The sequence below is a fragment of the Pelecanus crispus genome, chromosome 4, assembly GCF_030463565.1.
Source record: "Pelecanus crispus isolate bPelCri1 chromosome 4, bPelCri1.pri, whole genome shotgun sequence".
Taxonomy (NCBI): Eukaryota; Metazoa; Chordata; class Aves; order Pelecaniformes; family Pelecanidae; genus Pelecanus; species Pelecanus crispus.
Window position 1 is genome coordinate 2,566,033 of NC_134646.1, and position 27,583 is coordinate 2,593,615.

Here is a 27,583-nt window from a genome sequence, read left to right on the forward strand (position 1 = left end):
CTTTTCTGAACCCAGGTCTTTCCTATTGCACCCCGACAGAGAGTATCTCAGCTCTGTCCTGAGAGTAACTCCTTGTAGAAGAATTCCTTTCTTGTAACAAACAGTGCTAAGATACTTGTTCTACATGAGGTTCTTGCCAGAGGCAAGCTGACAAAAAAAAAAGGTTGTATTTAATATTTGGAAATGTTTATATGTAGGTGAATGGCGAATATTGCTTTAATTGTATTCAGCACTGAAATCTGTTTCTTGGAAGACTTAGTTTTCAGCTAAAGCACAGCAATACTCATCTGCATGCTGTTAGTCCCACTTTCTTCATCAATAGTTGCTGTATGTTATTTAGTTATTTTGCGCTGGTTTTGTTTGCATTGCGTCTGGCAGGAAGTTAAATCCCGAGTGTATGGGCTGGAGTTGCTGCTGTCTCTAACGTTCCAAAAATCCTTTGGTTTCTTTGGGCATTGCCAAGAGGTTAGGATTGTGAGGATGGCCCAGGCAGTTTTCTCTATGAGAAATGTCTGAGTTAAACAGGTGAGAACTAGGGTTCTGTGAGCACCTGACAGATTTATAACTCCTCTGTGGAGTAAGAGCCTGCTGAGGAAGCAGCACAGTATCTGGCAGCCCTTTCTGGGTGATGGATCAAACTTTTTTCCTTAGCTGGTCATGGCTCTCTGATATATGCAAGGGCCTGTATGTGACCTTTTTAGAGCTGGATTAACAGTGTAAAGAACTAGCAAATCTGGAAGTAGTAGGGGGAGAAAATTATGTGCTTGTAATGGTGACAAATTTCATGGGGTTATTGGCAAAAGTGATGTTGGATTCAGCACCTGAAATGAATTGCAGTGCTGGAGTAGAAGAAAAACTGTACCTCGAAAATCATGTTGATATCTGTTAATCATCAGCCACTCTAGGCACTGTGAGAAATATAGCTTTTATTGAAATTTTGGTGTCTGCAGACATTAGGTGTAGTGAGCAATGTTTCATATTGGAAATTGATATAATCCAAAGAGGTACCTTGGCTTGTTAACGGGCTGGCATGTCCTTACATAGTCTTAAATAGTCCTGATGGGTATGGATATGGAGCCTTAGCCTGTCTCTGGAAGGCCTGTGGAGGGACAGAAATTAATTACTCTTTGTGGTGACTTGGAATGAGGGTTTTTACACTGAAACACTAGGAGCGTAAAACTACAGAAATCTGATTTGAGTCAGGCTAAAGGGTGAGTGCTGGATAAAAGCAATCTGTGAGCCTGACCGGGATGCAAAGCTAATGAAAACTCAGCCCCTGGGAGGGAAGCAGAGGGGACAAAGCTCAATATAAGCAAGGATTGAGGATCATCTACCATGAAGAATAAAGGGAGGGGCCTCTTTTCTGCATTCCTCTTCATGGCTATTGGGAATGAGAGCTGGGACACATGGGGCACATAGAAGGCTCTGGAAAACTGTAACATCTTAAAGGGGATGGGAATGGGGTGACATGAACAAATGCAGAGATTTCTGTTTTTAGAGTTGCAGCTTCAAAGCTTTTCCCCCGCAGTTCCTTATGGGTTTGTTAACACAAAATCTTCACAGCTTTCAAAGCCCGAAGAGGAAATAATGCACATCCCAGGAACTATAAGATCAAAAGTGCGGGCAGCTTAGAGGGTGCTACTATGTTTACTCAGCTATGCCAGCAGGAAAGGGAGTGGTCTGTGGGCTACAGGAATCATCCTGTTCAAGGGCTGATAAAAAACAGAAGATTTTTTTAACACCTTTAGTGATATATGCTGTCAACACCTGTTTAAGTGGCGAGTCAAATGCCTAAGCTTATGTGCATATATGCAAGAACAGATGCGCCCACATCAATAAGTTCTACAGTAGTCATTGGTGACTGCCTACGTTAATAAAAGTGTCTTAAACTCTTAGTGTTATTTCTTATTCCGTATATTGGGAAAGCATTGACCTTTTATGACAATGTAAGCTGGGGAAAGGGATATGTCCAGGGAAGTTGGTAGGCTTCATGCAGAGGAAAAGCACTTTATGAGAGCAAAATTATTAGCAGTGTTCCACTGTGCTGGTTTGGAACAGGTCCATTGTATTTTCAGCAACTGGCAGATTGGATTGTTACAATTCCTTGGCAAGTACAATAGAAAGATGGTGGTTTCCGGGGGCATAATAAAAGGGTGAGCCCCAGCTTTTGCACACTGCATTTTGTAATTGCATGCTTGATGTGCACAATTGGGCAGCGCTGCCTTACTTGCCTTAATCCATCTCTCTCTCTCTCTCACTCTCCCTCATAGCAGCAGTAGCTGCTGCAGCTTTGGCAGATCATTGGGGAGAACGCAGAAAATGAAAAGAGCTCAGCTATTGTCTTAACATTTTTCCCAAAGGATTAATTTCACCTGCTTCTCCAGTTTTCCTGATAGACTTTTTTGCACTTCTTAATCCAATAAGTCTGGAGTTATTTCACATTTTAAACCCCTCTAAAGAGTTTTAGGAATGGACTTTCTCTCTCCTCCTCCCCCAGGCTTTTTTTTTTTTTTTTTTTTTTTTTTTTTTTGACAAGTCAGAAAATTGTGAAGTAAGCGGACAGAGTAACTGAGAGCACGAGAGGGAGAAGACGCTTCCATTCTTTTAGTGCAGTGGGCTGAGGCAAAAAGGCCATTGTAATGGTAAATTGCACGCAGAAAGGAAGAAAAGGCTGATAATCAATCACAAATGAAGCATTCGTTTGGATTTTGGCAATTTGCTGGCCAGGGGCTTTTAAATCTATAAACTTTTTTTTTTCTTTTTTTTTGCCCACATCTTTAAAAGCACAAGTTTGATATACTGAAGACAGGAAGAGAAATCTTTACAAATCTATCATGCCCAGAATATCTGGGAAAGGGGAAAGCACAGTGCTGAAACACCAGTAAAACGTTGCAATTCTGAAGGAGAAACAGCATGCTGAAATGTTGATGGGAACCGTTTTTAACCCATCACCTTGGACTGAAGCTCTGAAGAAAACGTCTCTGTCTCGGACTCTTCTTGTTTCACGTATTCAGGGATGACTTGTGGTGGTCTTCTGGGGAGTTTAATTTCCAACTTGGTTGTTCTGTGATTGCCTGAGCAGGTTTTGTATTTGACTGAGTATGTGATAGGACAGATGAGGATGTTAGACAATATTAACACCAGCATATCACCTTCAGAGTCCAGCATTACTCATAAAGGAAGATATATCTACCTGGAGGCACTGCTTCACGGAGGGGCTCCATGGGGATTCACACTGAAAGGCGGACTGGAGCACGGGGAGCCATTAATCATCTCAAAGGTATTTTTCTTGCTTTAAATGAAACGCAAACAAGTTAGGAGCAGTGCCCGATTTAAAGGGCAAGAGTTGTAAAATAACACTGAAATGTTGTATTTGATGCTGTATTTGGCTTGGATTTGAAAACTGTTGAGCACCTATTGAAGTCACTAGGTTTGCTCAGGAGCTACGTATTTGAGCAACACATGAGAGCTCTCGGCATTGTTTAACTATCAAGGTGCAGTTTTTGTCCCACAGGAAGTATCTTAGCTTGCAGAAATTGGCTCTGTTTATTTCACTGTTATGAATGGGAGCGAGTAGGGGAGTTTGAGGCGATCTTGTGTAATGAAGTCATAGCGTATCTGAGCATGTTCAGTAATCCATCACCACCTCTTCTGAAGAGAAAAGAAAGTAAGTGCTTTAAGTCACATGATGTGATGTTGGCTAATTAGAAGTGTGTGCGGGGAAACAGAATAATAAATACTTGTACCTATTTGGTATGTATACATATTATCTTATGTTAGTGGTTTTCTCACCCTACCTACATACTCTCTCCTTAGTAAATATCTATTAAGTATGGTACGCCTTCAAAATCTTTGTTATTTTAATTATTCATGGTTGAGTATTGTCAACAGGCAACTAGTAGCATAGCTCACAAGGATATTTTGAGGGAAAAAAGATGGGAGAAGGAGTTCCTCACTCTCACCAGAACTGGGCTATTAAAAGCAGCCAGGTACCTCAAGATGCAGATACTGAGGACAACGGATTTTCAAAAGCATCAAATGGAATCTGTGAATATCTAAAATATGTTTGACTTATGGCCCTGAAACTGTTTTGAAAGTAGAAGTTAGGTAATTCTGAAATTTTACCTGTAGCGACTCTTAGCTCTATTTCTCTTCTGTGTCGTCTGGTGCATTCTGCTCATTTCTGGTATGCATTTATATAGCAAGCTGCTAGGTGCATATATGTACTTAGGTCTAATCTTACTTCCTCCTGTAAACTGGGACGTATGTGGGGAATTCAAAGGATCAGAACCAATGTTGGCTAAAAGAAAATGCTGATAGTCAGAATCAATGTTATTCAAATCCTGCAATTCACTGTGCAAACACATTCACATGAACACTGTCAGTCACTTGAATAGTTCACCTGAAATAAATTATTTGTAATTAGTGCATCTACATGTTGAAACTAAAAAAGGGTGACTTCCATAAAAGTTCTTTCATCATAAAGGAATTTTAGAAATTTCGCAGTCATCTTTCTTGCAGGACCTTCTTGGAGATAGTTTGGCATAGCCCCATAAAGCAAAACTAGCCTCACTGAAATGGTGTTATATTTTTTCATTTTATAAAGATGAGGGACTAACACTTCAGTCAGGTTGTTCACTTTTATTCATAGTGTTCTGCATTTCTGCGGGAAAAGTTTCTTTATGCTTTGACATTCTTCTGTGATGTAAAAAGCACCACCCCCACCCCCTTTTTTTTTTTAATTGGGGGCAGGGAGGCAGAGAGGAAGAGAGATGGCTTTGGCTGCTGAACATTAATTAATCTATGGGATTTGGTTACCACAACAACCAGGCCCCTTAATGTCAAACATGCCTGGAGTGTGCATAGTGCCACTGGGAGCTGTATGACTTGTGCCTGCCTTCTGTGAAACAACACTGCAAAAATGTGGTGGTTTTTTTTAGTTGCCTTCTTTTTTTAAAAAAAAAAAAAAAAAAAACAACTTGTAGTGGCTGCTTGGTTTGTGCTATCAATGTTAGCATTTCATTGTTTTGCTCATGCTTCGGTGATGCAGAGCCGGAGAACGGCTTGCATGCGAAAGCTGTGCTTTCTGGAATTTGTGCAGCACCTATAGCTGTTTCCTGGTTTCCAGTTTCAGCTGAGAAATTCCTCTTGTGTTTGAATTCACCGTGCTCTTCAGAATTAATTGCATATTAGTCATTTAGCTAATTCGGTATTCTTCTTCTCATTATGCTGTGAAGTAATGAGGAACTGTGGGGAAATGATAAATTGAATCATGTTACAGGTTAAATACTGTACTTGCATAAGAGTACTTATAGAATCCTAGAATGGTTTGGGTTGGAAAGGACCATTAAAGATCACACTGTTCATGCAGGTATGCACTAGGAATGATCCAATAACAGTTCTAAATAATATTACCTGCAAATATCAGAAAATGCAGATGTCAGTTTTTCATTTCTGATTATTCATAAATAAGGTAGGAGTTTTATTTTTATTTCGGCTCCCTATTTTGTTTTGGCAAGTACATTCTGTTTACGTCCACTTACCTGTCTGTTTGCATTGACAGAGTGGTGCTAAATGGCCTTAGTGTAAATAAAAATGTAGATTTCAGCAAATATTTAAGCTGGTACCCATGAAAGCTTGCAACATGACTTAAAACAGTCAAAGTAATGTTGATGTGTTGTTATAGAATCCTAGACAGATACTAAATCTGTTTGAATGCAATAGTTCTTTCTAGCCATCAGGAACTGATGCTCATCTGGGACCCACAAGTATTGGCCTGTCTCAGCTTCAGATCAAAGGCTGTGATAGAGGTTAGAAACCAAGATGAGAGAATTTACAGAAGGCCCAGATACATGAAAACTGGTTCTCGCAGTCCTGTGCAGTTCTTTGGAAAGACAGATTTTTCCACCAATAATATGCCAAGAAATTACCCAAAAGCAGTGGCAGCGACAGTTGGGCGTGTAAGTTGCAAAAACCAGACTTATATTCTCAGCTGGTAGAAGGTGCTGGTTTAGAGATCTGATTACCATAGCTATAGTATTGCCTTCCACGTAAGAACAAGTTACCTACTGCCTTCCAGTAAAAGTCCCTTTGCTGTATAAACGTATTGCTGTGCTTCTGTGCAACAAGACAGGCCGATTTCTCAGCGTGCGTGTGCTTGAACGCACAGATAGGCACACTTACAGTTAAACACACTAGTAAACGCTTTGCTGAATCAGCCCTGATGCTCAGCACATCATGCAACCGAGCCTAAATCAACTTGTCAGAAATGTTGGTTGTACAGCTAACATGCATTTAGGTAGTTAAAACAGATGACCTTTTTATGCTAACGCTGTTCTTTTTTCCACGTGAAAAGACAAACCTATACTGAAGCAGTTTAATGACGGCTGATTCAAAGTCCTGAACGCAGGTCATGTTCGTGATGTGTTTTGCTGGAGGTGGGGGCAGACCATAAACAAATTTATTACATTCGACCCACATTTTCCCTTCTCCACAAAGGAAGCTGCTTTGACATTCCCTGTAGTCATCTTCTTTCTAGCTTGCTTCTGGACTGACTGTATACAACTCATCACATGAAGGCTGTAGAATCATAATGATTCTGGCTGTATAGGACATTTAAAAGAACATAGTGAGTTTCAATGAAAACAAATTTGGAAATGCTAACAGTGTATCAAAAAAATGGAAACTCGGGGTGTGACTGTCCTAGAGCAGCACTTAGCCATCTCGGGAACGTAAGGAAGTTCCCTTTGTCTTCTGGAGCTGCCAGTTGGGCCACAGTGCTTTAGGATTGTATGTGGTATTCCTGCTCTGCCATCTAAGCACAAGCTTGTGAAGGAGCCTCATATAAGCTCTGTGGAATCTTCCCAATGTTAATTTTTGTTGTACCAGAAGGAAAGGAATGGAAGAATGGGCAAAAAGCAGTTAGTTGCACGTTCCTGTTCTGCTGCGCCTGAAGGGAGCGTCCCAAAATCAGTACTTAAATTAGCACCAGAATGACACTGTTTAGCAGTGGGACTGTGTCCAAAAAGATGAATCGGAGGCTGCAAATTAACAAAATGTATTTTCCCTTTTGTATTGATTCTGTGGTATAAAACATGTTGTCAATGAGGAGTGTAAGTGAGAGTCTGAAAGGGGGCTATAGTCTTAATATTCTTCCTGGGGAAGAATTTCTCATTTATATGAGCTTAGAGAATAGCTGTCAATCAAATTCGTTACTTAGAACTGTTCACAGTTTCTCCCCGTGTTTTCAAATAAATAAATGTCTTCCGGAGGTGAAGAGGAAAAGGAGGCTGGTGGCAGGATCTCTAGAATGAGCATGTTATGCTAACTTTTTTCCAGCTGAGAGAACTTTGCAAGTTTGTAGACCTCAAAGAATCCAGCCTACATCTCCAGAGAATTGTTACTCATGGTTATCAAATACTCCTTTGGCAAGAAGGTTCTCAAGTCTTTAATTACTTTCCTTTTTTTAAACATCACAGTTTTCTTCTTCTGTCCATTAGTGTTTAAAAGGTAACTTGTTATTATAAATGTGTCACTAATACTTCAGAAACAGTAGAAGTTAGATTCCCTGTAGTGACCTGTACTTCTCTGTTTTCAGATCTTTGTTCATATAGTTCACCTTCCGTTTTTTTTATTATAGCTGTTTAGTAATTTAGAACCATGTAATTTTGGCCTAGATTTGGGGAGATTTGCTCACAGTAGATACCTCATTAAACAAGTGGTTTATTCACGTGGAACTAGAAATTTTATGAGAAATGCAAAGATGATTGTAGGTGATAACTGAATGTTTAATTGGAGCCTGATTTCCTTTTGCCTTAAAACCGTGATAATACCCAGAAGCAAACCCAGATTTCCATTTGCGTATTACTTTTTTGGCTCATCCTGAGCTGTAAGATCAATATTGTAAAAAGGAAAGCCCAGACTGTTCTAGGCAGTAAAGGCAAACTGGTAACAGAAGTATTCATTCCCTCTTGATTTCCTGCAAGAATTTTTAATTTAAGGTAATTAACATTATTCAGTCTCGACTGTTTGGGAGCCAGGCGAACTATTTCTGCAGTCTGTTTCTCATTGCTGCACGCAAACCTTTGGAATGGTTTTAGCTGTTGTAGGCTTCTGAAACGCCCTTTTATTTTGAGCTCCATGTTGATGATACTAACAAAAGAGTTGTTTCTCTTGCCTAGGAATTAAAGCATCTAAAGCGTTCTTTCCCGGATAGCGGCAATGTGAGAACACTTTTCACACGCTGTGCTGTAGTTCATCGGTTCCCTTAACTCAAAAGGGTAGGTCATTTACAGGGACCTCATGCCAGAAGCATGACACAAACTCTGAGGTTTACCTCTCAGCAGGGATGTAGGAAGCAATAAAAGTTTAATAATAATAGGAATAGCTTGAGACAGAGCCTGAGAAATAATCCTGAATTCTTGTAAGGTGTTTAAACCTTGTTAGGAGCCTGATCCAGCTTCTGATGAAATGAATAGCCCTCTAGCAATCGGTGCTTACAGGAGCTGCATCAGGCTGTCTTCCGCAAGGATCCCACGCCTGTGCCACTTCCCTAATATTTTTGGTTATGATGCCTTGTTCACCTCACTTGAGTGAGCTCATAGAGCAGTTAGTGACATGTAATGAGAATCATTCCGCCATTCTTGACAAAACAAAACCCAAAAGGCCGTTCTGGAGCCCAGCTGGCCCACAGACACTTATCTATGTCTCTGCCTCTGATCAAAACACTCGGAGTCAGTGTTCTTCCATTAGGGCAGTACCAGGAGCCCATTGCTTTCCCCACTCGAATGCCTAGAATCCCCATAAACAAAATTAAATTATCCTACGTGCTGACAGGCAAAGTTTCTTTGCACCCATTCCCCGTATCCCTGTGTGTGACAAATGGCAGTTTAGAAACTGTTAACCTTTTCGCCGGGCTGCAAGCACAAAAAAGACAGCCAATGCTTATATTAGAGAGGCTTGTCTGAAGTTGGCGGAGTCGTGATAGACTTATTGGCCTGGGCATGAGGACATGAAACTGAGCCAGAGGCATGGTGATTTGTCCTGTTAATATATTTTTTTTTTAATTATTTTTTCTTTGAAAGTTTCCACACCTGTTCTTGTCTGGTTAGATATGGACTTTATTTTTCTCCTCAGTGCTGAAGAATAGCTTGGGGCTTCTGTGTTGTTAATGTTTACAAATAATACCCCTTTTCACTATTCATCTTCCAATATACTGTGCATGGGCTGATGAAGGTTTCTGTTTCAAAGCTGTTGTTATGCTCATGCCTTCTTGCAGAGCATTTTCTGCACTGCTTATGCATTTAGGGCCATAGATATGGATGTGTATAATATGGCAGGTCCTTAGAAATGTGTTTTTCCTTGTGTAAGAATGGTATATAAGAATTGCCTGAGTGCTGATCTCTTACTATTTGACTACATCAGCTTACAGGGCATGGAGGCTTGGCACGTTCGTTATTCCTTCACTCCTTGTATTCACTGGGGAAAGCAGTAAGTGAACGGTAAGTGGGCAGTAATTCATCTAGGACTAAAGCATAATGTAATTGCTTGAGCTTGGTCTCAGTCCAAAGGCAAGTGACAAGGTGCTCCTGTGAGCAAAAAGAAGTACAGACCTGCACTGACTGGTGTCCTGTCTGGGCTGTAGTAAAAAGGTCAAGGACCAAACCAGCCTGGTCAACAGAAATTATTTCTTTCCGATTTCCCTCTCCCTGCCCCCAGTACTTCTTTTAGGTTTGGCACTGAAGAAAGGTGTGCTTGGTCTGCTGATGAGCAAGGGGTTCATTGTGCAAAATCACCTGCCTGCACATCTGACTCCTGTCGCTAGCCTGTGGCCGTACACAAGGCAGATACCTGATCCCAGACAACGGGGAAATCTGGACGATGCAGAACTTTGCTTTCAGAGAAGCAGAAGGGAACTGATGCTGCAATTGTTTGGGAAAGCGGAGGGGCAGTTCCTCACCACTCTTCCTTGTTTCTCAGGGCTCAGATTAGGGCCTCACGAAAGACTGCTGATGCCAGCACAAGGGACAGGATCGTCTACCTTTTCTTAAAGCTAGGGAGCTGCTTGATGAAAAGGCTTCTATTGTCAGCCCCCTCCATTAGGCTGCCGATCGTTCTCTAGCACAAAAAGACTTCTGTTCACTTCCACAGCACTGAATTAGCAATTGCAGACAAACTGACTGACTGACTGACGTGAGCAGTGGCTTGCTGGGCATTGCTGCTGCACCAGCAAAGTCAGTAGGAGCTTTTCAGACTGCAGATAGGCTGTCTGAAAGGGTAGTGCCAGTTGGTCTGTGATGCATCACGACCAGCCCATCTGCCAGGAATACCGTGGCTGTCCTTATTAACCAAGGTCAGCACAGACGAATCCCAAGGTGCACAGGCAACTCAGTGACGTGACTTTTATGAACGTGTATGTGGAAGGAAATTACCCTTGAAAAAAGTCATACCTCTGTGCTGACTAGGGGTGGGGACGACGACTGTCAGCTGTCTGTCTCCAGTTGAGCAGTCACGCTTTAGAGTTACCTCCTTACCAGAGATCAACCCAAGCTGCAAAGTTTTGCTCCAAATCTGCAGAGACAGCTCATCTTTAAGATCAGGTCTCCACCACTGCATTGCAACCACATGAGTTACAGAGGACCATATGCAGTGTAATGGCCTTCGAAGTCACAAAATGGTTTAATGGAAGAAATATTTTCTTCTCAGGTTCTTGAACAGAGAGGAATTGTCTGTGATTAAACACAACATGTGGTCCTTAGGGTCAATAAAAGGAGCCTTCCTAAATCATGCACTAGCTTTATCTTACATGAAAGAGATTAGACAGAAAAATGCCATGTATCCTTGTTCACTTGGCTGTAGCAGGTATAACCAGAGTTAAGATTTACACTGATCCTAGAAAGAGAACCAGAGAATGCACTCTTTAAATTAGTATTTGTGCAGAGTGGATGATTGCTTGTGAAAGGCTCTACTATGTTCAGCCTTTCCCACGCTTCTTGGGAGCCCAAGGCATAGGAAGAAAAACCATCATCGATAGTAGAGCTGGAGCTGAGCTAATCTCATCTCAGATTTCATCAGTGTTTGCCTTCAGGATCTTTTGATGAAGCTCAAAACTGTGGAGCGTGAATCCAGCGTGGATCTATTGTGTGTGAACTACTCAGACTTTGGGAGGGATCTTTGAAAGTGAAAATGAGATGAACTCTAATTTGCTTGCCCACAAACATTGGTGGTCAAAGAAAAAATGTCCAGAGGCCTTTGAAAATAGACTGCCAAACCACAAAATCTTTGTCACTTATTTGTGTATTTCCAAAGCCTTGAGCGGATGACCATCTGGTGGCATCAGAGAGCATCCAAGAGCAGTGGTAGAAACCCCTGAAATGGGTTGGTATCCATCAGCCCAGGAGGCAAATCTCTCCCCTACTTGAGAGTTGAGACAGTAGACTTTGCCATTGAGCATGAACAACAGAAACTGATGGGTGTTCTGCCATCGCTCTGGAGTCTTCAGGCTGGATTTCTAATCCTGCCTAGGAGAGGGTTTCTTTTCCTGCCTGACACAAACCTGCCCTTATGCTTGGAACAGGGAATATCCAGTTAATAAGAGAAAAATACAATTCAGCATCAGGACTAGCTTGTCTGCTGGAAGACTTGGCATTCTCTAGCTGCCTAGCACCCAGCCACATGAACCTCACATCTTGGATTTCTTTCTCTGAAGTCAGCAGTGTGCTCTGCATTACGAATGCTTGCCAGCATGGGTGCTGAACAGGACCAAGCCTGCTTAGTACACGTGAGATGTGGAAATCAGACCCTTGGGTAGTCCTGGCTGTCACACACCAGTGATGGAGCAAGGGTTGCTAGATATTTGGAGGTTCCCTGAAAACTTTCCTTGGCTAGAGCGGGGTATTGGTCATTGCTGTGTGTCAGATGAATATAATTTAGGAAGTGTAGATTTTAAGTGCACCAAATACATTTCTCCTTTTCCTTATAATCTCATCTCATATATGCTGCCATATCTGCATTTGTGTCTCACTCAGAGGGTTCCTGCCTTCTTTGTAGGTCCATTTAAAACCCTCAGCTTTGGCTAAATCCTTGTTTCTGAAGGAGATCTGGACTGTAGAATTCAGATGGACTTGCCAGAACCCTAGCTTTTTAAAGAGACTCAGGTCAGAGGTTGTTAAATGCCAGGAAGCATCTTTCCCCTGTGGAAATATGGTCTGTGTATCACACTTAGCACTCCGAGTGAGAAACCATCTTCCTAAACATTGTAGGTTTGTTTTAAGTAAGAGGGGGCTTGTGTAGGTTCATTCACAGGGCTGAGCTGGAAATAGAGTTCTGGTCTTCCCATTTTCAGCCAGACACTGCCTAAATCTATTTCCACAACTCTTGTTACTTTGCCATGAACTTAAAGAAACCCAAACAGATAAATGATTCCAGGTTTCTTCATTGATTGAAATTAGGAAAAGGGCAAGAGGAACAGACAAGACCAGCTTATCCAGGACACAGCTTGTTAACATCCTAACCGATATTCAAGCATAATATCAATTTTCCACACTTGCATTAAAAAATCCCACCAAAAAAATTTCAAACCCCAGTGAAGAATGATTCCTGCTGATAAGAAAATCACTGTGCTTAAATTCATTAATAGACTAGGCGGTGGGATACATTTCAAAGCATGGGGTGAGAAATAAGCTCCTAAATCCCATTAAGAAATAACAGGATTTATGTGCATTCCTCCCATATATTAACTTTCTCCTCTGGAAACGTCTTGTGCTGAGTGGTGCCACTTTTCAGGCAGGTGCAATGTTTTTCAGTTCCCACAGACCTCTCCAGATAATCTGCCAGCCTGAAAGCCAATCCCTATTCTCACTCAAGAATGGGGATTTTCCAATGCACGGATGAATGACGAGTTTGGCTGGCAAATGTCATAGCTCCATGTTCTACTGGGATTCAGTCACACATTCTGCAGTGATGCTGTAAGCAGTTTTGTCCTCTCCATATTAGCAGTTAAATACCAGCAGTGCTAAACACCAGCCAACAGCGATAGAAGAGATACTGGTTTTTAATAGCCATTACCACTAGTGGGTCATTGTCTGAACATGACTTGACATGTAGAGGTACAATCTGTGATGCTGAAGTCTTCAGGGAATTGGTCATAATTGTCAGGGGGTCAATTTTTATTAACACCGTTAGAGGTTTTTCACCTTTTTATTGAAGGCAAGTTTTTGAAAATATGCCAAATCTTCACATTTGCCATTACTTCTAAGAGTTTTCATGACTTTTTTTCCTTTTAAAGGCATGGATAAATGTAAAATGTTAATTAAAAGTATTATGGAAATATTTGCCAAAGAAAGGGCAGATGGATCCGTTTCAAAACGTACACAGTGGAAACAGTTTCATGGGGCAGAAGGAGGCTGGAAGGGTCTCGATGATCCCTGAAGAAGGCACATGTTGTGGCAAGAGCGAAGAAGAATCGAAAGAGCAGACAGTCCGCTGCATGTTGTAGAAAATTTCCTAACACCTATAGAGAACTACTATAGTAGTACAGTCTTCTATATACTACTATATAGTATAGACTTCCTCATAAAGAGTGTTAACTATAGTCATACAGAACTACTGTTCTTGTTTTTCTGTTGAGCTTGTAATCAATATTTACTTTTTCCGTCATGGTAGTGCCACCAGGTCACAGTTGAAAACTACGAACCCTTTATGCTGTTTATCAGTGTAATAAAAAAACCTGCTTCTGGGCATTTGGAATTTATAGTTGTGATACAGTCACAAGATGGAAATATAAAAAAAAAAAAAAAATATGGCAATGGGAGAAGCGTGAAGCAAGGGTGAGTCTGCAAATGCACCGGTGAATTTACTACCTCATATAATAATGATGTCACTTGGAGTTTATGCATTGTTTAATGTTGGATTTTAAGACATTTACAGTGGCACATAATCGCTGGAATAACTGAAAACTTGCAGTAGTGCTGGATCCACTGTTGCTATTTTTTTCTTTTTTGGTAAAAATATGCATTATTTAAATGAATGCTTCATTTAGAAAAGTGGATTGGTCCTGAATGTCAGCCCTCATGTTTTTATACATTGATTGATGACCAATCTTGCCAGTGGACTGAGAGAGATCCACATTTCTCAAACGCAGTCTCATAGAAACTGGGAAATGAGCTGATGGAATTCAGACCAAAGATCTGGCTGTTTTCCAGGAGCAAATACATGGCAAGAAGCATTTCCAGTTTCAAGAGAGAGGCTTGAAATGGAGAAAGAAATGCAAAACATTTGCACAGAGAGGGGTGGGGTTGTGGGGGGAATCTTCATTTTATCAATGATCCCACTCCCCTCCCTCCTGCCCTGCTCCATTTCGTGTTTGCTTAAAAGCAGTTGCCAGTGTTTGTTGAATGGTGTCAGCACAGAAGGGATGCAGCCACTGACCTGCCTATAAGGCAACAGCAAAAGGTTAGTAGAATTAGTCTTGTACTGCAGACTTGTATTAATAGTTGTATTGTGGTGGTGTTGGCACAAACTCTGCAATTAAATAAGTTGTTGGCACTCTTCCCTAGGTTAAATTACTACTACTGTTGCCCCTGCTTGCAAGTCAATGAATACAACACTTTTGGGGAGGCAAGTTCAAGCATTTTTGTTCTTTGGGGATTCTGCACATTTCTGATTTCAAGCTAAGATGTTTCTGCTGGCTTTCCAAGTAGACCTCTGTTGTTGTTCTGTCTCTGCAAACAGCCCGTGCGAACTAATGCTGGAATAACCAAGCAGGGAAGGAGGTGGGTGAGGGGGAAAGGCACAACAAAAGATTGATGTAGAAACAAATGCCCTTAGAAGGGGTCCTCGCTTGCTCTCATGCCCGGACCCATGGATGTTTCTTAGCACTGGGCTATTGTTGCAGAGGATTAGGTTTCCATCACAGCTTCATCAGGGACAACTTAGCCTTTTTATCAGCCCAGAAGGACAGCCACAGACACGGGGGGGTATCCCCGCCTATCCTTGCCCAAAAGTGCAAAGCAGCCACTTTTTCCAGCCCCAGGCCCTCTTCCTGCTCCTGCTTTAGTCAGTGGCAATCAAGTTTGGGCCAGGGGTGCACGCACCCCTCTGCGTGTTCTGCAGGGGCCACTCACAGCAATACACCTCCCCAGTCCTGCTTGCCAGAAAACTTCGTATTTCCAATTTATTAACAGTTCCTTCGACTTTGGGAAAAGGAGTCCTTGCGCTTCTTCCCAAGTCTATCTCTAGTTTAGCAACAGATGTTGGCCTACCAGATAGCACCTATGTCTTCACTTGTTCACTAAGGGGTAGATCCAAAAATCTCTTCCCTGGCATATCATAACTGTTTTTCTACAGCGTTTTCAGTAAAGCTAGTCAACCGCAGTCTGACTTCTCTTCATGACCTACATTAAAACTAGGACTAAGAGGCAGTCCAGCCCTTTGGGGTAGCAAACTGTAAACATCAGACACAAAAACTGGAAGTGCTTCAGTCTCTGTTTCCCTGTGGCCGGTGTTGAAATGCAGGAAAGCTGTGGGGAGACTGTGCTACTTACTGTATGAGTTGAGAAACTTGTACATATAATTGTTTTCTAAGAAACCGGTGATATACAGAAAAATGTTTAGGGAGAACCTTAATCTGTGCTTTCCTTAAGACTGGCTGTTATTTAATCAATCATCAGATGTTAATAATGAACTGCATTTAGAGGTTTCCCTGTCTACCAGTGACATGATCTTTCTATGGCTTATATGAATGTTTAATGGAGATTGATAGAGAGTGAGCCACTAGCACATCAATAGAAGTTGGAGGTTAGGAGAAAGGAATAAGCAGAAACAAAAGTAAGTGCGCTTGAGTGACTCTGCGTCTCTACAACTTCTTGTGTACCTCATCAGCTGCTAAAACAAAAGGTTCCTCTGCTGGTTGGAGCTGAAGAGAACCAGGGTGAGCATCTATTGTTCTGTATGTTTTATTATTCTCGGGCTGTGATCTTGTCAGCTCTCGTTAGCTTAACAGGTTGGACTGTGTCATTCCTTGGATGGGAGACTTTGAAACGCAATGAGAAATGGCACAAAGTGGTTCAGTCCGTAGCCCTGCTCCCTCTGAGTCAGAATCACTGACCCGTCAGAGTCTGAGGCGGAGAAGGTGTGATAGCGCTGCTCTATGAGATGTTCTGGCTTCGGTGATGAGATATTATAGAAGGTCAGTTGGTGGCATATTATACTAGGAAAAAAACCATCATCCCATGAGCTAAATTCGGTTTGAGATAAATTGCGTACCAGCACCATCATCTTAGGTTTTCTTGTTCTAGAGCAGCTAAGGGTTGCAGGTAGCTGTTGTGAGATGCTTTGGTAGCAGATGGCAGTGCCTGCCATGAAACGGTTGTATTTTTACATATAAATATGTATATGTATGTGTGTGTGAGCTGAGGGTGCTTATAGTTTGTAATCCCATCAAGTACCAGGATGAAAAAAATATATGCTTTTGACCTGAGTTGGAAAATATGCTGGAATATAGAACTGAAAGGTAATACATAACTGGATTTGGAGGGGTCCCTGCACACCAGTTGCATACTCTTCTCTTGGCCTAAATCAGTGGTTTATAGCCAGTGAGAGAGAACTAGCCATTAGTGCAGCAAATAGAGATGTGAGAGTTAGGGGGGAAGGAGTAAATACAAAAATTCAATGCTTGTATAATACACTTATAACATTTTGATGGTGACAGCATACAGCTGGTCTCAGTTTTAAGCCCTCTTTATAATTCACAGGGGGTTGTAGTCTGCCCTTGTACTTTTGGTGACCAGCTGTAGGCCAAGCAGAATACTCGGTCAAATGTCTTTGGTTAGTTGCTGAGTGTTCAGCATTCGGGAGTGAGTCTGCTTTTCTTTAGGGTAATTTGAAAAGGGTGCCAGTATCCTGACATGTTGGATAAAAGCATTGTCTTCCATCATGCCTGTGGCCGTGGCATTCACAAATGACCTAATGGGCTCCAGTGACTCCAATGGCATTTGAGTCTGAGTGCCAGTGTTGCAAGGCTCCCTACAACTGTGGGGTATCCTTGGCCATCTGCAGCAGCAATACCTAGAAATCTGCAAGGCAAGTTTATTGTGCCAGAGTAGGGATTTAAAGTATTTCCTAACAAAGTAGTTCAAGGTATGAATGAATACGTGTTCTAAAAGTTGGTAATGGGGGATCTAGGTAAGGAAGCCAAAGTTAGAAAGGCACTCTGCACGTGAGAGACTGCGATTTTCCAAACTCTGCATATATCCTTGCAAACTCCCCAGCAAAAAAAAAAAAAAAAAAAAAGAAGATGGACAAAAGGCAAGTGTAGTTGTCTCATAGCCGCTCAACAGGCAACTCTGAGATCCTTCTGGCAAGATCAACTGAAGCTGAATTTGTCATTGTTTGGTTTGTGTCACCCAGCTGGTCGGGTCAGAGAGCTTCTCTGACCTGAGTCCGCAAGTGATGGACAGGTCTGTAGAGGGCATTATCACAATATAATCACATGGAATGAAAGGAAAACCGTGTGTGCCTTTCTTAACTTCTCCCCCTCCCTGTTCTCCAAATCTTTAGGATAATACATCTTTTCTTATTTTACTCTGAATCTGTTAATGCTTCTGTTATGTAATAAGGTTTTCACAGCAAAATATGACCTGGAGAGTAGTAAGCGGAGCTCTGCCAAGGATCCACAAAGATCTGCAAAGATTCTGTTGCACTGCTAAAGGAAGCGTTAATCATAGTCAGAAATATTTCCTGCTGGGTTGTAGTGTGCTCTCTGGTTTCCTCTGTCCTTCAGGCACTAGTGGAGATTCCAACTGACAAGGAGGTGTGTGGGGGGGTTTTTTGCTAGTTTAAGTTAGCTAAACCGGTTTTGGAATAGAACAGAGGGTCTGTAAGTTCTTAGTGGTATTACTGCTCTTGCCAAAACCAACAGCAGCCAGGAAGAAAAACGCTGGAAACCCAAAGACCCTGGCCAGGAGGAGACCAGAGGAAGAACTCTGTTGGCCTGGAGACTTTGAAATTCCTTTTATCTTTGTGTATATCTGTATATATGCATGTTGCTTGGTTGGGGGGAGTGTAGGAGGAGATGTGCATTTGGAGCAGGCGGTTTGGTTGGTCACTTGGATTTACAGGTTTTATTTAGTCGCAGCATACTGACCGTGGCACGAAAACTAATTTTTAATACATGGAAAGCTTAAAGAACATAGAACTATGAAATATTCTTGGTTTGGTGGCCTGTATAATGACATTAGTTCTTGTGGACCCTGAACCAAAATTGCGGCAAGACAGAAAGAATAGAAAAAAATTAGGGGTTTGTGTTGAACTGAAAAGTTTTGTTCGACCCTGTAAAATAAATGCAGGTGAAGTTTGAAATGAAAATAATAACCGAAAACAAAACTAAAATATTCTGCTTTAAAAATGTCAAGGTTAAAAGTTTCAACCCTTTAAAATTATTCTTTCTTCCCTGCCTTTTAGGGATCAACACCATTTACTGCATTTAACCTCCATGTGGAAGCAGCCTTGTTCTTGCTACTCAGAATCACACTACAGCTAAATAACGATGCCCGCTCTTGTCAAAATACATCTGTCAAAATAAAGTTCTGTTTGAATGTGGAGCAATTTAGACTTCATAGAACCTGTGAATGACATTCCTTATTACCTTTGTGGCTTATTTTGATGTCTTCTGGTGAAATGGAACTGAAACTCGCCAGAATCCTTGTTTAAGACCTTTTCTTAATGGTACAAGGGATATATTGAGCTCCTAGGAAAATTCAGGTAGTAAGGTAGAATCTTCATGAGGGAATGGATGTGGTAATATCCCTGGATATTATTCCTGCGCATTTCATATTTCTAATGCAATTGTGATGCTTCAAAACACATCTTTTATAGGGGTACGCAATGATATCCACCAGTGTGCACTGTTACTCTTTTTCTACTTCTGTATAGGAGCAATAAGGATGGATCAGAATCATCCTGTGCTGTGTAGTCTGAGCAATAGTAGTTGCCAAGACAGGAACTAGAAGTGTGTCTCAGATCAGCAGTTCTCCAACACATAAACACATCAAGAGCTGGTACAGGGCATCGGCACGTGACGGTATTCTGCTCCTCTTACAGCTCCCTGTATCCCCTCCGAGCACGGCATTGCAGTGAGGCCATAGTGAGCACTCAGATACTGGCTGGCAATGAGACATGGGGCCTGTGGCTAAAGGCTCTATAAAATTAATAATAGGAGAGGGATCGGCAGTTGGGAAAAGCAATGCTGGCTGACAAATGTAGACTTGGTTTTGTTACGTGACATTGCTAGTCTTATTCCAGTGTGAGAGGTGTCAGCAGAAGAATCCCAAAACACAGAGTCATTCAGGACTGTGGGTTACTTTCATACAAAGAGCTATTTCTTTTTTTTCTTTAAGAGCTTCGTATTTCTGCTTGCAAGAAATACTGGTTCATTTAATCCTTGGCTACTGACACAGTTTTACAGTGGCTAACAAAAAATGTTTTATGGGCCCCTTGATCCACTGTAGCCTATGGAGTAATGTGAATAAAGCAAGGATTGGTCAGCAGGCCAGGGATACAGGTGAATGAATCCTTTGTTATTCTTGCACTTGTGAAGTTGTAGTTGTGAGGTGCTGCTCACATTAAGGAGAAACTAACTTTTAATATTTTTCAGTTACCAGTAATTCTGAAAAAGGCAGTCTGGGCTCTTCTGCGTGGCATATCATTTGAAAGAAAAGGCATCTCCACATGAGTACTGGCCTCATGATCAGATGTTACTGATAAATAATAAGATTCACAGGATAAATATTTATTGATTTACGTTTGGGCTGCATATGCTGTGTGCTGCTTAGAAAAACATTCTACACTGGTAGCCATTAGCCTCTCTGCTTGACGTACATGTTGCAAGCCAAGGACTGGAAATGGCTTGTTTGATTTTCTCTAATCCTTAGACAGGTTTGCGATTCAGTACCTGCTGGCAGAGATCCATGCAGCAAACTCCTGTTTAGAGACTCAGCACTTAACACAGGAGGTATTTATTTTTGTCTTTCACCAAGCACCAGTGGCTTGCAAATTTCCCTTCAAGTGTACGTGGGAAAACATCTCTGAAAATAACACTGGGCAATTGCACAAATGAGCAAATTTGGTTTTGAAGACTATGACAGTCTCTGATGGAGAGGAGTGCAACAGGTAGTGGGATGTACAAAATGATGTTACACATCCCAAAAGTGCATTGTCACCTAAATACAGGATTGATGTGCTTTCAGTCTTTGTATGTTGGGCATTTTTGGCTGCTTGGTGAGTTGAATAGAGTCGATGTCATTGTATAATCTCTTTTTCTCATCCAAACTGATGGATCTCGTCAACTTTCTCTGGGATTTCTTATGCTTCTTACCGGCATAGTATCTATTGTGTGAAGTCTTAGAACCACAGGTGTGGAAAAAGGGAGATTACTTATGAAAATAATTTTTCCATGTTCCCTCATCAGTTTGAAGTCAACAGAGATTTTGTTGCTGCATGGGGAAATATAGCTATAGCAAAGGCCTACAGTCTTCATACCTTGGTGTTATCATACCTAAAAGTGGTTGCTTTTTACACTTCTGACTCCCCAGAGTGCATCTCCTGGGCGCACACTGAAGCAAAGATAGGTGCATCCTGTTCTCTGTTCTTCCTGTATCCTAAGTAAGGAAGGTAAACATACACTGCCTTATACCCAGCTATCTGTATCTTTGGGCTGTAAACACTGTGGCATTGTCAAGGCATGCTTGGGAAAGATCAAGCAAACACAAGACTGCAAAACAACTGTGCTCTTATTCCACTTCCTTGTGTGTGAAAGGCATTTTTAGCCGCCCTTCTCTATCTGATACACATCCGTGAAATTATTGCTGTAGCATAGTCATCCGAGGCTCTCCTTGGCTGTCTGTAAAATGCTGGCCAGATGTAATGCCTACCCTGTCCCTATATTGCATTGCCAGTAAATAGCGCTGCCAAAAATCTGCAGGGACGGTAGGGGAGAAGGATATTTATCTTTCTTTATTATTAGTGGTAACTGGAGCTGAGTGAAAAATGGATTTTCAGGTCACTGGATATTAAAAAAGTATTTGCGCTTGGTCCAGATGGTTTGTTTCAATAACAGTTTTAGTTTTGACAATTCCCAGAAAGAACTTCATCTACTAAAATCAAATCAAATAATGAAATTTTAATGTAAACTGAAAAATTTTTATTTTAAAAATAGTGAACTCCAGGCTGTTTTCTTTTTAATGTATATCTTATCAGAATCAGTACGTGTTTGGAGAATGTTCCCATGAGTAACATGTCACCAACTGGACTTAATCACCTAAGTCGCATAGGCATTAGAAAGGTTGATGAGTGGTCTTTAAAGCAAAGTAGATGAGAACTGGATTTGCAGGAACACTCAGTGTCCAGGGAGGTTTCCCTGGTCCTTAGTTGTAGGTACTCTTAAAAAAATCTAACTTTCTCACTCAAGTTCCCTGTTGGCTACTGCTCTTATTTATTAATACTCAGAAGCTCTCATCCATGGCGTCTTTCCACCCAGAGGGGATACTGTGGCCCTTTGCCCATGAATGCTGCAGTGGAGAGAGGCAGGGAAAAAGAGTACTGTGAGCTTACTCTGCTATGATGCCCATCACCCCCAGGACTGGTGAGGGGACCTCCACGGGAGAACAGACGTTCCCGCTGCCTGAGCTAAAAAGCTCAGCTCTAAGCAGAAGGTTGTGAAGAGCTGGGTAAGGCCAAGAAGGAGACACTGTGTGCTCAGCATTAGTGCTTAACCTCCCCCCGCGGCCCCAGCTGCCAAAACCTTGTTATTTCAACTATTCCAAATAACTTCTGAGATTTGTCTCTAAATCCAGGGGTAGCACTAATCCAGGTAAAGAGGTTTTGGTAGTGTAAGGCCTTGTCAGTAGAGCAGCTTGTGAGATTGAAGCAGTTTTTCTTAAAGCTGGCGTATATACACCAGTCTAGTACTTCCGTGCCAGTGTAAGCTGTTGACTTTGCGCTAAATTCACTCATGTAGGCTCCATTTGCATTGGCTCCATGTGCACGTGTTAGAGTGACGCAGACATCCCTAGCCCAAACAGGCCTGTAGCTCTCCCACAGCTGAGCCCAAAGGTTAGACAACTGACACTTTGCCGTGTGTTCCGCCATTCTTTGCTCAGTTTTGCGTGGCCCGCACCTCAGCCACTTAGCTCTGTCTCTGGCTGCACCATGCACTTCATGTTTGGCATCTAACTACACACTGCTGGGTTTTATCAGCCTGGTGGAGCGTGCTACGGGAGCAGGAGCTACCTGGGCGCTGGTGCTCAACATAACCCTCTAGCAGCCCACAGCAACGTCAGCGGGAAGGTCATGAGACTTGGTGTTTCTCCCCAGTCTTGTTCTCAGTTCAGTATTGAGACGGCTGTAATTCCTGGCACATGAGTTATCGCCCTCAAGGGCTGCCTAACTCCCCAGGGCTTGCCTTGGCTGAGGAGCCATGGCGTTCAAGCGACTCGGACAGCTCTAAGGTTAACTGAGGACAGCTGTTGAGTGCAGGATGCCTGCGGCAGCCTCGTGCATCTCCTCCCCACATGAAACATGGGAACAGTCAAAACGGTATTTGAGAGGAGGATGGGAGCACAAGCCAGACCTCTCTGGGATCTGTGCGTGTGTGTGCTAATGAGGCCCAGAGGCGATGCCAGCCAGCTATCTCAAAGTGTAGTTTGCACATGAGTGCATCAAGAATGCGCCAGCTATTCAACGATAATAAGTTTTTATAAGCACACGTTTCTGACCATGTCAAATTTTGTACCCATTCAGCTCCTAAAATCCATGGAATTTGACACGGGGGAAACAATCACATTTGAGAAGAGCTTGTACAAAGGGGAACTCACATTGCTTCCCAGCTAGAGCCTGAGCAGTCGATTGGCTTTTCTAACACAGTATCACACGTTTATTCCTAAAGCAAGATGAACACTTTAGAAGAAAAAAGATTAGTCAACAAGATTAGAATAGAAAACATTCTTAGAAAGTTATATTAACCATAAAGAACCATCTGCTCTCCACAACTGCAAAAGCAAAAGGAGATTTTTCTTCCATAGTTTTGGATAGTAGAGTTCTACAAACACACAAACGGGGCCTGGTCTGTTCTCAGCTCGGAAATGCCGGTATTTTCTCTAACGTTACTATGTGGGTAAAGTAAAGCGTGCTTAAGGGTGTGAAGAAGACGAGCAAACAGAAAAGAATCACATTCCTAGAGACCTTGGTGTCCAAATACCCAGACAACACCAGAAGATGCTGATGTGCCCAAGGGGTGCTCACACTGACATGAGAGGGGAACGCAGTATCTTCTCCATTAGAAAAAAATGCTGGAAGCTAAATAATTCATGCTATAGAAAATCACCGGTGAGAGAGACTCAGTAGCATCAAGGAGGGACAATGGAAAGAAATGAGGCCTGGGTATAAAGCGAGAAGAGGGATCAGGATGATGCTAAAAAAGGAGAAGAGAAAACAAGAGGCAAAACTGCTTGGATAACTTTGCATTTACTTTGGCTAAAATTGAGACACCAAAGGCACTCACGTGGGATGAACAGGCTGTGTCAGGTTTGAGCTGGTATAAATCAGCATAATTTCATTGACGTCAGGAGGCTCACCCTCAAGTACATCACTTCTTCCTACTTTTTAAGGCTATCCTACAACTCGCATTGCCTCTCAGTACTGTCCGTTCCTTAGTTTAAACAGAAATGTTCCTGGGGTGAAGTAGTTCCCTGATTCTGGAGAGTCATTGATGCTAGTGCATCATTGCACTAGCAACAAGGTGTCATCCTGCTTAAAGAGAAAAAAGCTCTTAGATTGACTCTTTTTTGTCCACGTTGCCTTCCTGAATGCAGTATTGAAGTACAGGAGATAAACACACTGAAATTTCGTTTCCCACACTGCTGGTCTGATATCGGTTTACCACAATAACCTCTCTCTGGAAAAATAAACATTAGCTCAGAAGAAGGCAAACTACAAAATACAAAGAGATGAAATATTAAGGAAATGGTGAGCAGTCACTTGAGCTTGTACAGTAGCACTTAACTTTCTCACCCCAAGGTCTCAAGTGAGGTGAATGGAGTTACTGAAACTCATTAACCATGAATCCATTGTTCATTTTAAGCTTTTTCTATGGGGTGATCGATACTTCAAAAACTGCGTGGGAACTGAAGGGAGATTAGGAACAAATAATATAAGTGAAACCAGATTACAGGCCTGATCCTTTCTCTGCTGTGGTTTTGTGCAGTTTAATTCCTGGGCAGTGAGGAAAGCAGTATGCTTCAAGAGAAGGGGCCCTGCGGGAGGGCCAAGGAACTTCTGCTTAAAATCTGATTCCACCTCTGGTCCCCACTCACGCCGTCTTTTGTCTCACTTTTGCTTTGGGGCCAGAAGAGACTCAGCAGGCTGTTGAGGGTGAAATAAAATTTTCAACTCTGCCATGACAAACCTTCTGTCTTTAACAATAGCTTTGTACAGCAGTAAGGTGTGGTTTTTCAATAACCTGTGGTTTATACAGAGTCATTTTTTGTGATGCAAAATGCTGCTGGAACCCTCCCCAAATATTACACCACCAGAGCAACCTGCTGTGGGACAGCACACAGTTTTCAGGCTGAGGATTTGGATCAGCAATTTTGGATCAGTATTACCAGTTCAAGACAAAAATGCAGTAAGAAAATACTCATGCTTGAGCTCTACCCACTGCCACGTGGGAGATGCATGACAAGAGCAGACACTTCCAGTGGTAGCAGGTGACAAAGTAATAGTTGTAGGTGATGGGCCATGAGACTAAAATGGACAGAGGGCTTTTTGAAGTGTTGCACGTCAAGGGCTTTAAAAGTCAGACTGCTGAGTGCATCTGTGAGGGGCATGATGAACCCTCAGGATGGAAATCTGCTCTTGAATTGTCCTGTGGTTAACTTGGAAAGAGCTAATGAAATGTCAGCAGTATTTCTTCTGCTGCGCACTGACGTAACTGAAGCAGAATTTGGTCCAAGCTGTTTCAGCGTGATGGACGAGCATTATTATCTGCCTGGAGAAACTGAGAGATGACGGCAAAGTCATCTGAGGACAGCTCTTGGGAGTTGGCCAATATCCCAAATTGGCGCTATGGCATCAAAAGACAGCATTTTTTCATCTGAGCTCCTTCTCTCCCAGCAGCAGGGGAAATAACCTGTTTCCTGTCTGATACACCTTTGCTTCATGCCTCCCCTATCTTTTCCAGGCCGCAAATGGACTTTGAATTGGCTGGTGATGGGAGGAGAAGGCCTGGGAGCTGTGCCTGAGCTATGAAGAGGGGACCTTTCATAGGACAGAGAGGCCAGACCTTGGGAAAAAGCTCTGTCTCACTCTGGGATGGGATTTAAATGACCCTACTCCCTCTCTGAATTAAAAGGAGCTGGTTTGAGCTTATTTCAGCACGCTGAGACTTCTCTTTCCCTAGGCGGAGACAATGACGGAGCCCTGAATGGATGGATAGGAACTTGAGTAAAGCAATTAGGGCTGGAAACAGGGACAATTATGGAGTACGGGTGTCAGCTAGGCTGGGCTGGTTCGCAGCCAGTATAAAGGCATGCTCATAGGATCATGCTGTCTGGGGAAAAATGAAAAAAAAAGAGAGGAATTGTGTGGATAAAGTAGGATTCATTACTGCTACAGAAATAAAATATGATGGCCTTTTCCTTTGAGTTCTGAAGAAAAATGTGTATGATGCTGAATAGCCACGTGACCTTTTTCTTAGATCCTGGGTCAGTTTTGCCTCCTCCATCACTCACACAAAAGCTACCTGATTCATCCAATTCATCAAATATAATGCATGTAGGAATGATTTCCAGAGGCCAGTGCTTTGGCTGATGTAAATCAACACATTGATCCTACTAGAACAGCGCCAGGATCTCAGCTGAGAAACTGGCGTATGTTTTTCTTTCACCCTTTCTTTCTCTGGAGTGAATAATGTGTCCCTAAGGTACCAAACTAATTACTGCAGGCATACTGCTCTCTCACAAAGGAAAGGCTCGGAAATTCAGGGAAACAGTGTTAGGCATAAAGCTCAGGCACAACATTCAGCAAAATTTTGAGAGAAAGTAATTTTCCAGCTGTCTTTCAAAAAGAACAGCGACTTTTGGAAAATTCACTTGCAATAGTTGCAGGGGAATTTTCCTGCCTTGCCCTGCTCTTTGAGGAAGGATGCCAGCAAGACCAGAGTAGGGTGCCCTGTTATATTTGTTCTTAGAAAGCTGGCTTTTGGGATAGAAATTCAGCAGAAGGAAAGCAAGAGTAGAAGTGACACCGTCTTGTAACAGAATTTCATGTACTGCTTCAAGCAGTACATTCAACCTCTGAACTGGCATTTCAGAGAGGAGGAGACAGGAAAAAAATGCAGAGAAACTAATAAATGCATCAAGTCATTCAGCTGAGTGAGTTCTTGTGCTACCCAAATAAAGAGCCACACAAGTTTTCTTCAGAGAAGAGTCTTTCCTTCGAAAAGGCAGGTTTGGCAAGGAGCACGTCTCATCATCGTCCTGAGTGAGAAAGAAGAAATATCTGTTGGCTGACATTTGCTTAAAGATCAGCCGCTTCCATGTTTGCTTGTGAGATTGGAAGGATCACAAAAGAATTTCATTAAGCAACAGCGTGGATACTTACACTGTTGGAAAAATGGTTCCAGAACTGAAAGTTTCAGACTGTACTATGAGTGGGGTGTCTGTACAATACAAAAAGCTGCTGTAACAAATGGTATTAGATAAGAATATTTTGTAAGATCCAGTGCTATAGAATGGACTGAGATTCTGGTGTGTATAATGAAATCTGGTAATTAAACTAAAGTCAATGTTTGTGCTATTCAGCTCTTGCTGTTGCATGCACTTTTTATTCTTAACGTTGAGGGTAGAAAACAATAGGTTATATATTTCAACTCTGTCCTCTTCTGCTGTATTGATTCTGAATGCCTAGATAATTTACAGGGATGCTCAGCCTTTCGCTTCTGCTTGCATCTGATTTATTCTTAACAAAGGACAGTTTGACCATATAAATCTCACATTTGTGTATGCCTGTGTGTCTTAAGTCATTCCTCTCAGGGTTTGTGTATATGTAAACTTGCGGGATGCTTAATAGAATGTTTGAAACACGATTGTAATAGCTGCTTGTAGTCTGCTTTATTAGCAGACAGTATTCCTCTATGATTCTTCCTCTTCCTTGTGAGAAGGTGAACGACCAGTATCAAGTATCGGGGTTACCATTTATCGTATCTACCGTCCATCTTAGCCTGACACTTCAGACAAAAAAGATGGAATTGCCAAATGCGTCAGCGTTCTCCCGAGGCCTTTAAGCGCTGGAAGGGCAGTTGGCGGAGACGTGCAGCGAGCAGATAGTCGGGGATGAGGGTGAGTGTGGGGGTGAAATGGCAGTCGTGGGATGTTCCTTAGCACTTCATCTTTGTCCTTGAGCATTTGTGAAAGCTACCGAGTAAATATCATCTGGGAGAAGCAAAATCCAGGCCCCGCAAAAGGTGTTTGTAAGTTGTGATATCATGGTGCTCAGAGAATAACAGTGGGAGAATGAAGCCAGCGAGAGCTTG

The 27,583-nt window shown here is 42.2% G+C and overlaps 1 protein-coding gene across 1 annotated transcript in view; it reads left to right on the top strand.

The window, feature by feature from the left end:
- The first annotated feature begins 3,115 nt into the window (after positions 1-3,115).
- The window catches only part of SHROOM3 (shroom family member 3), a 157,809-nt gene continuing 133,341 nt past the window's right edge, over positions 3,116-27,583 (top strand). The window contains 1 exon segment of the mRNA XM_075708744.1: positions 3,116-3,280. Coding sequence (XP_075564859.1) covers positions 3,116-3,280 — 165 coding nt within the window.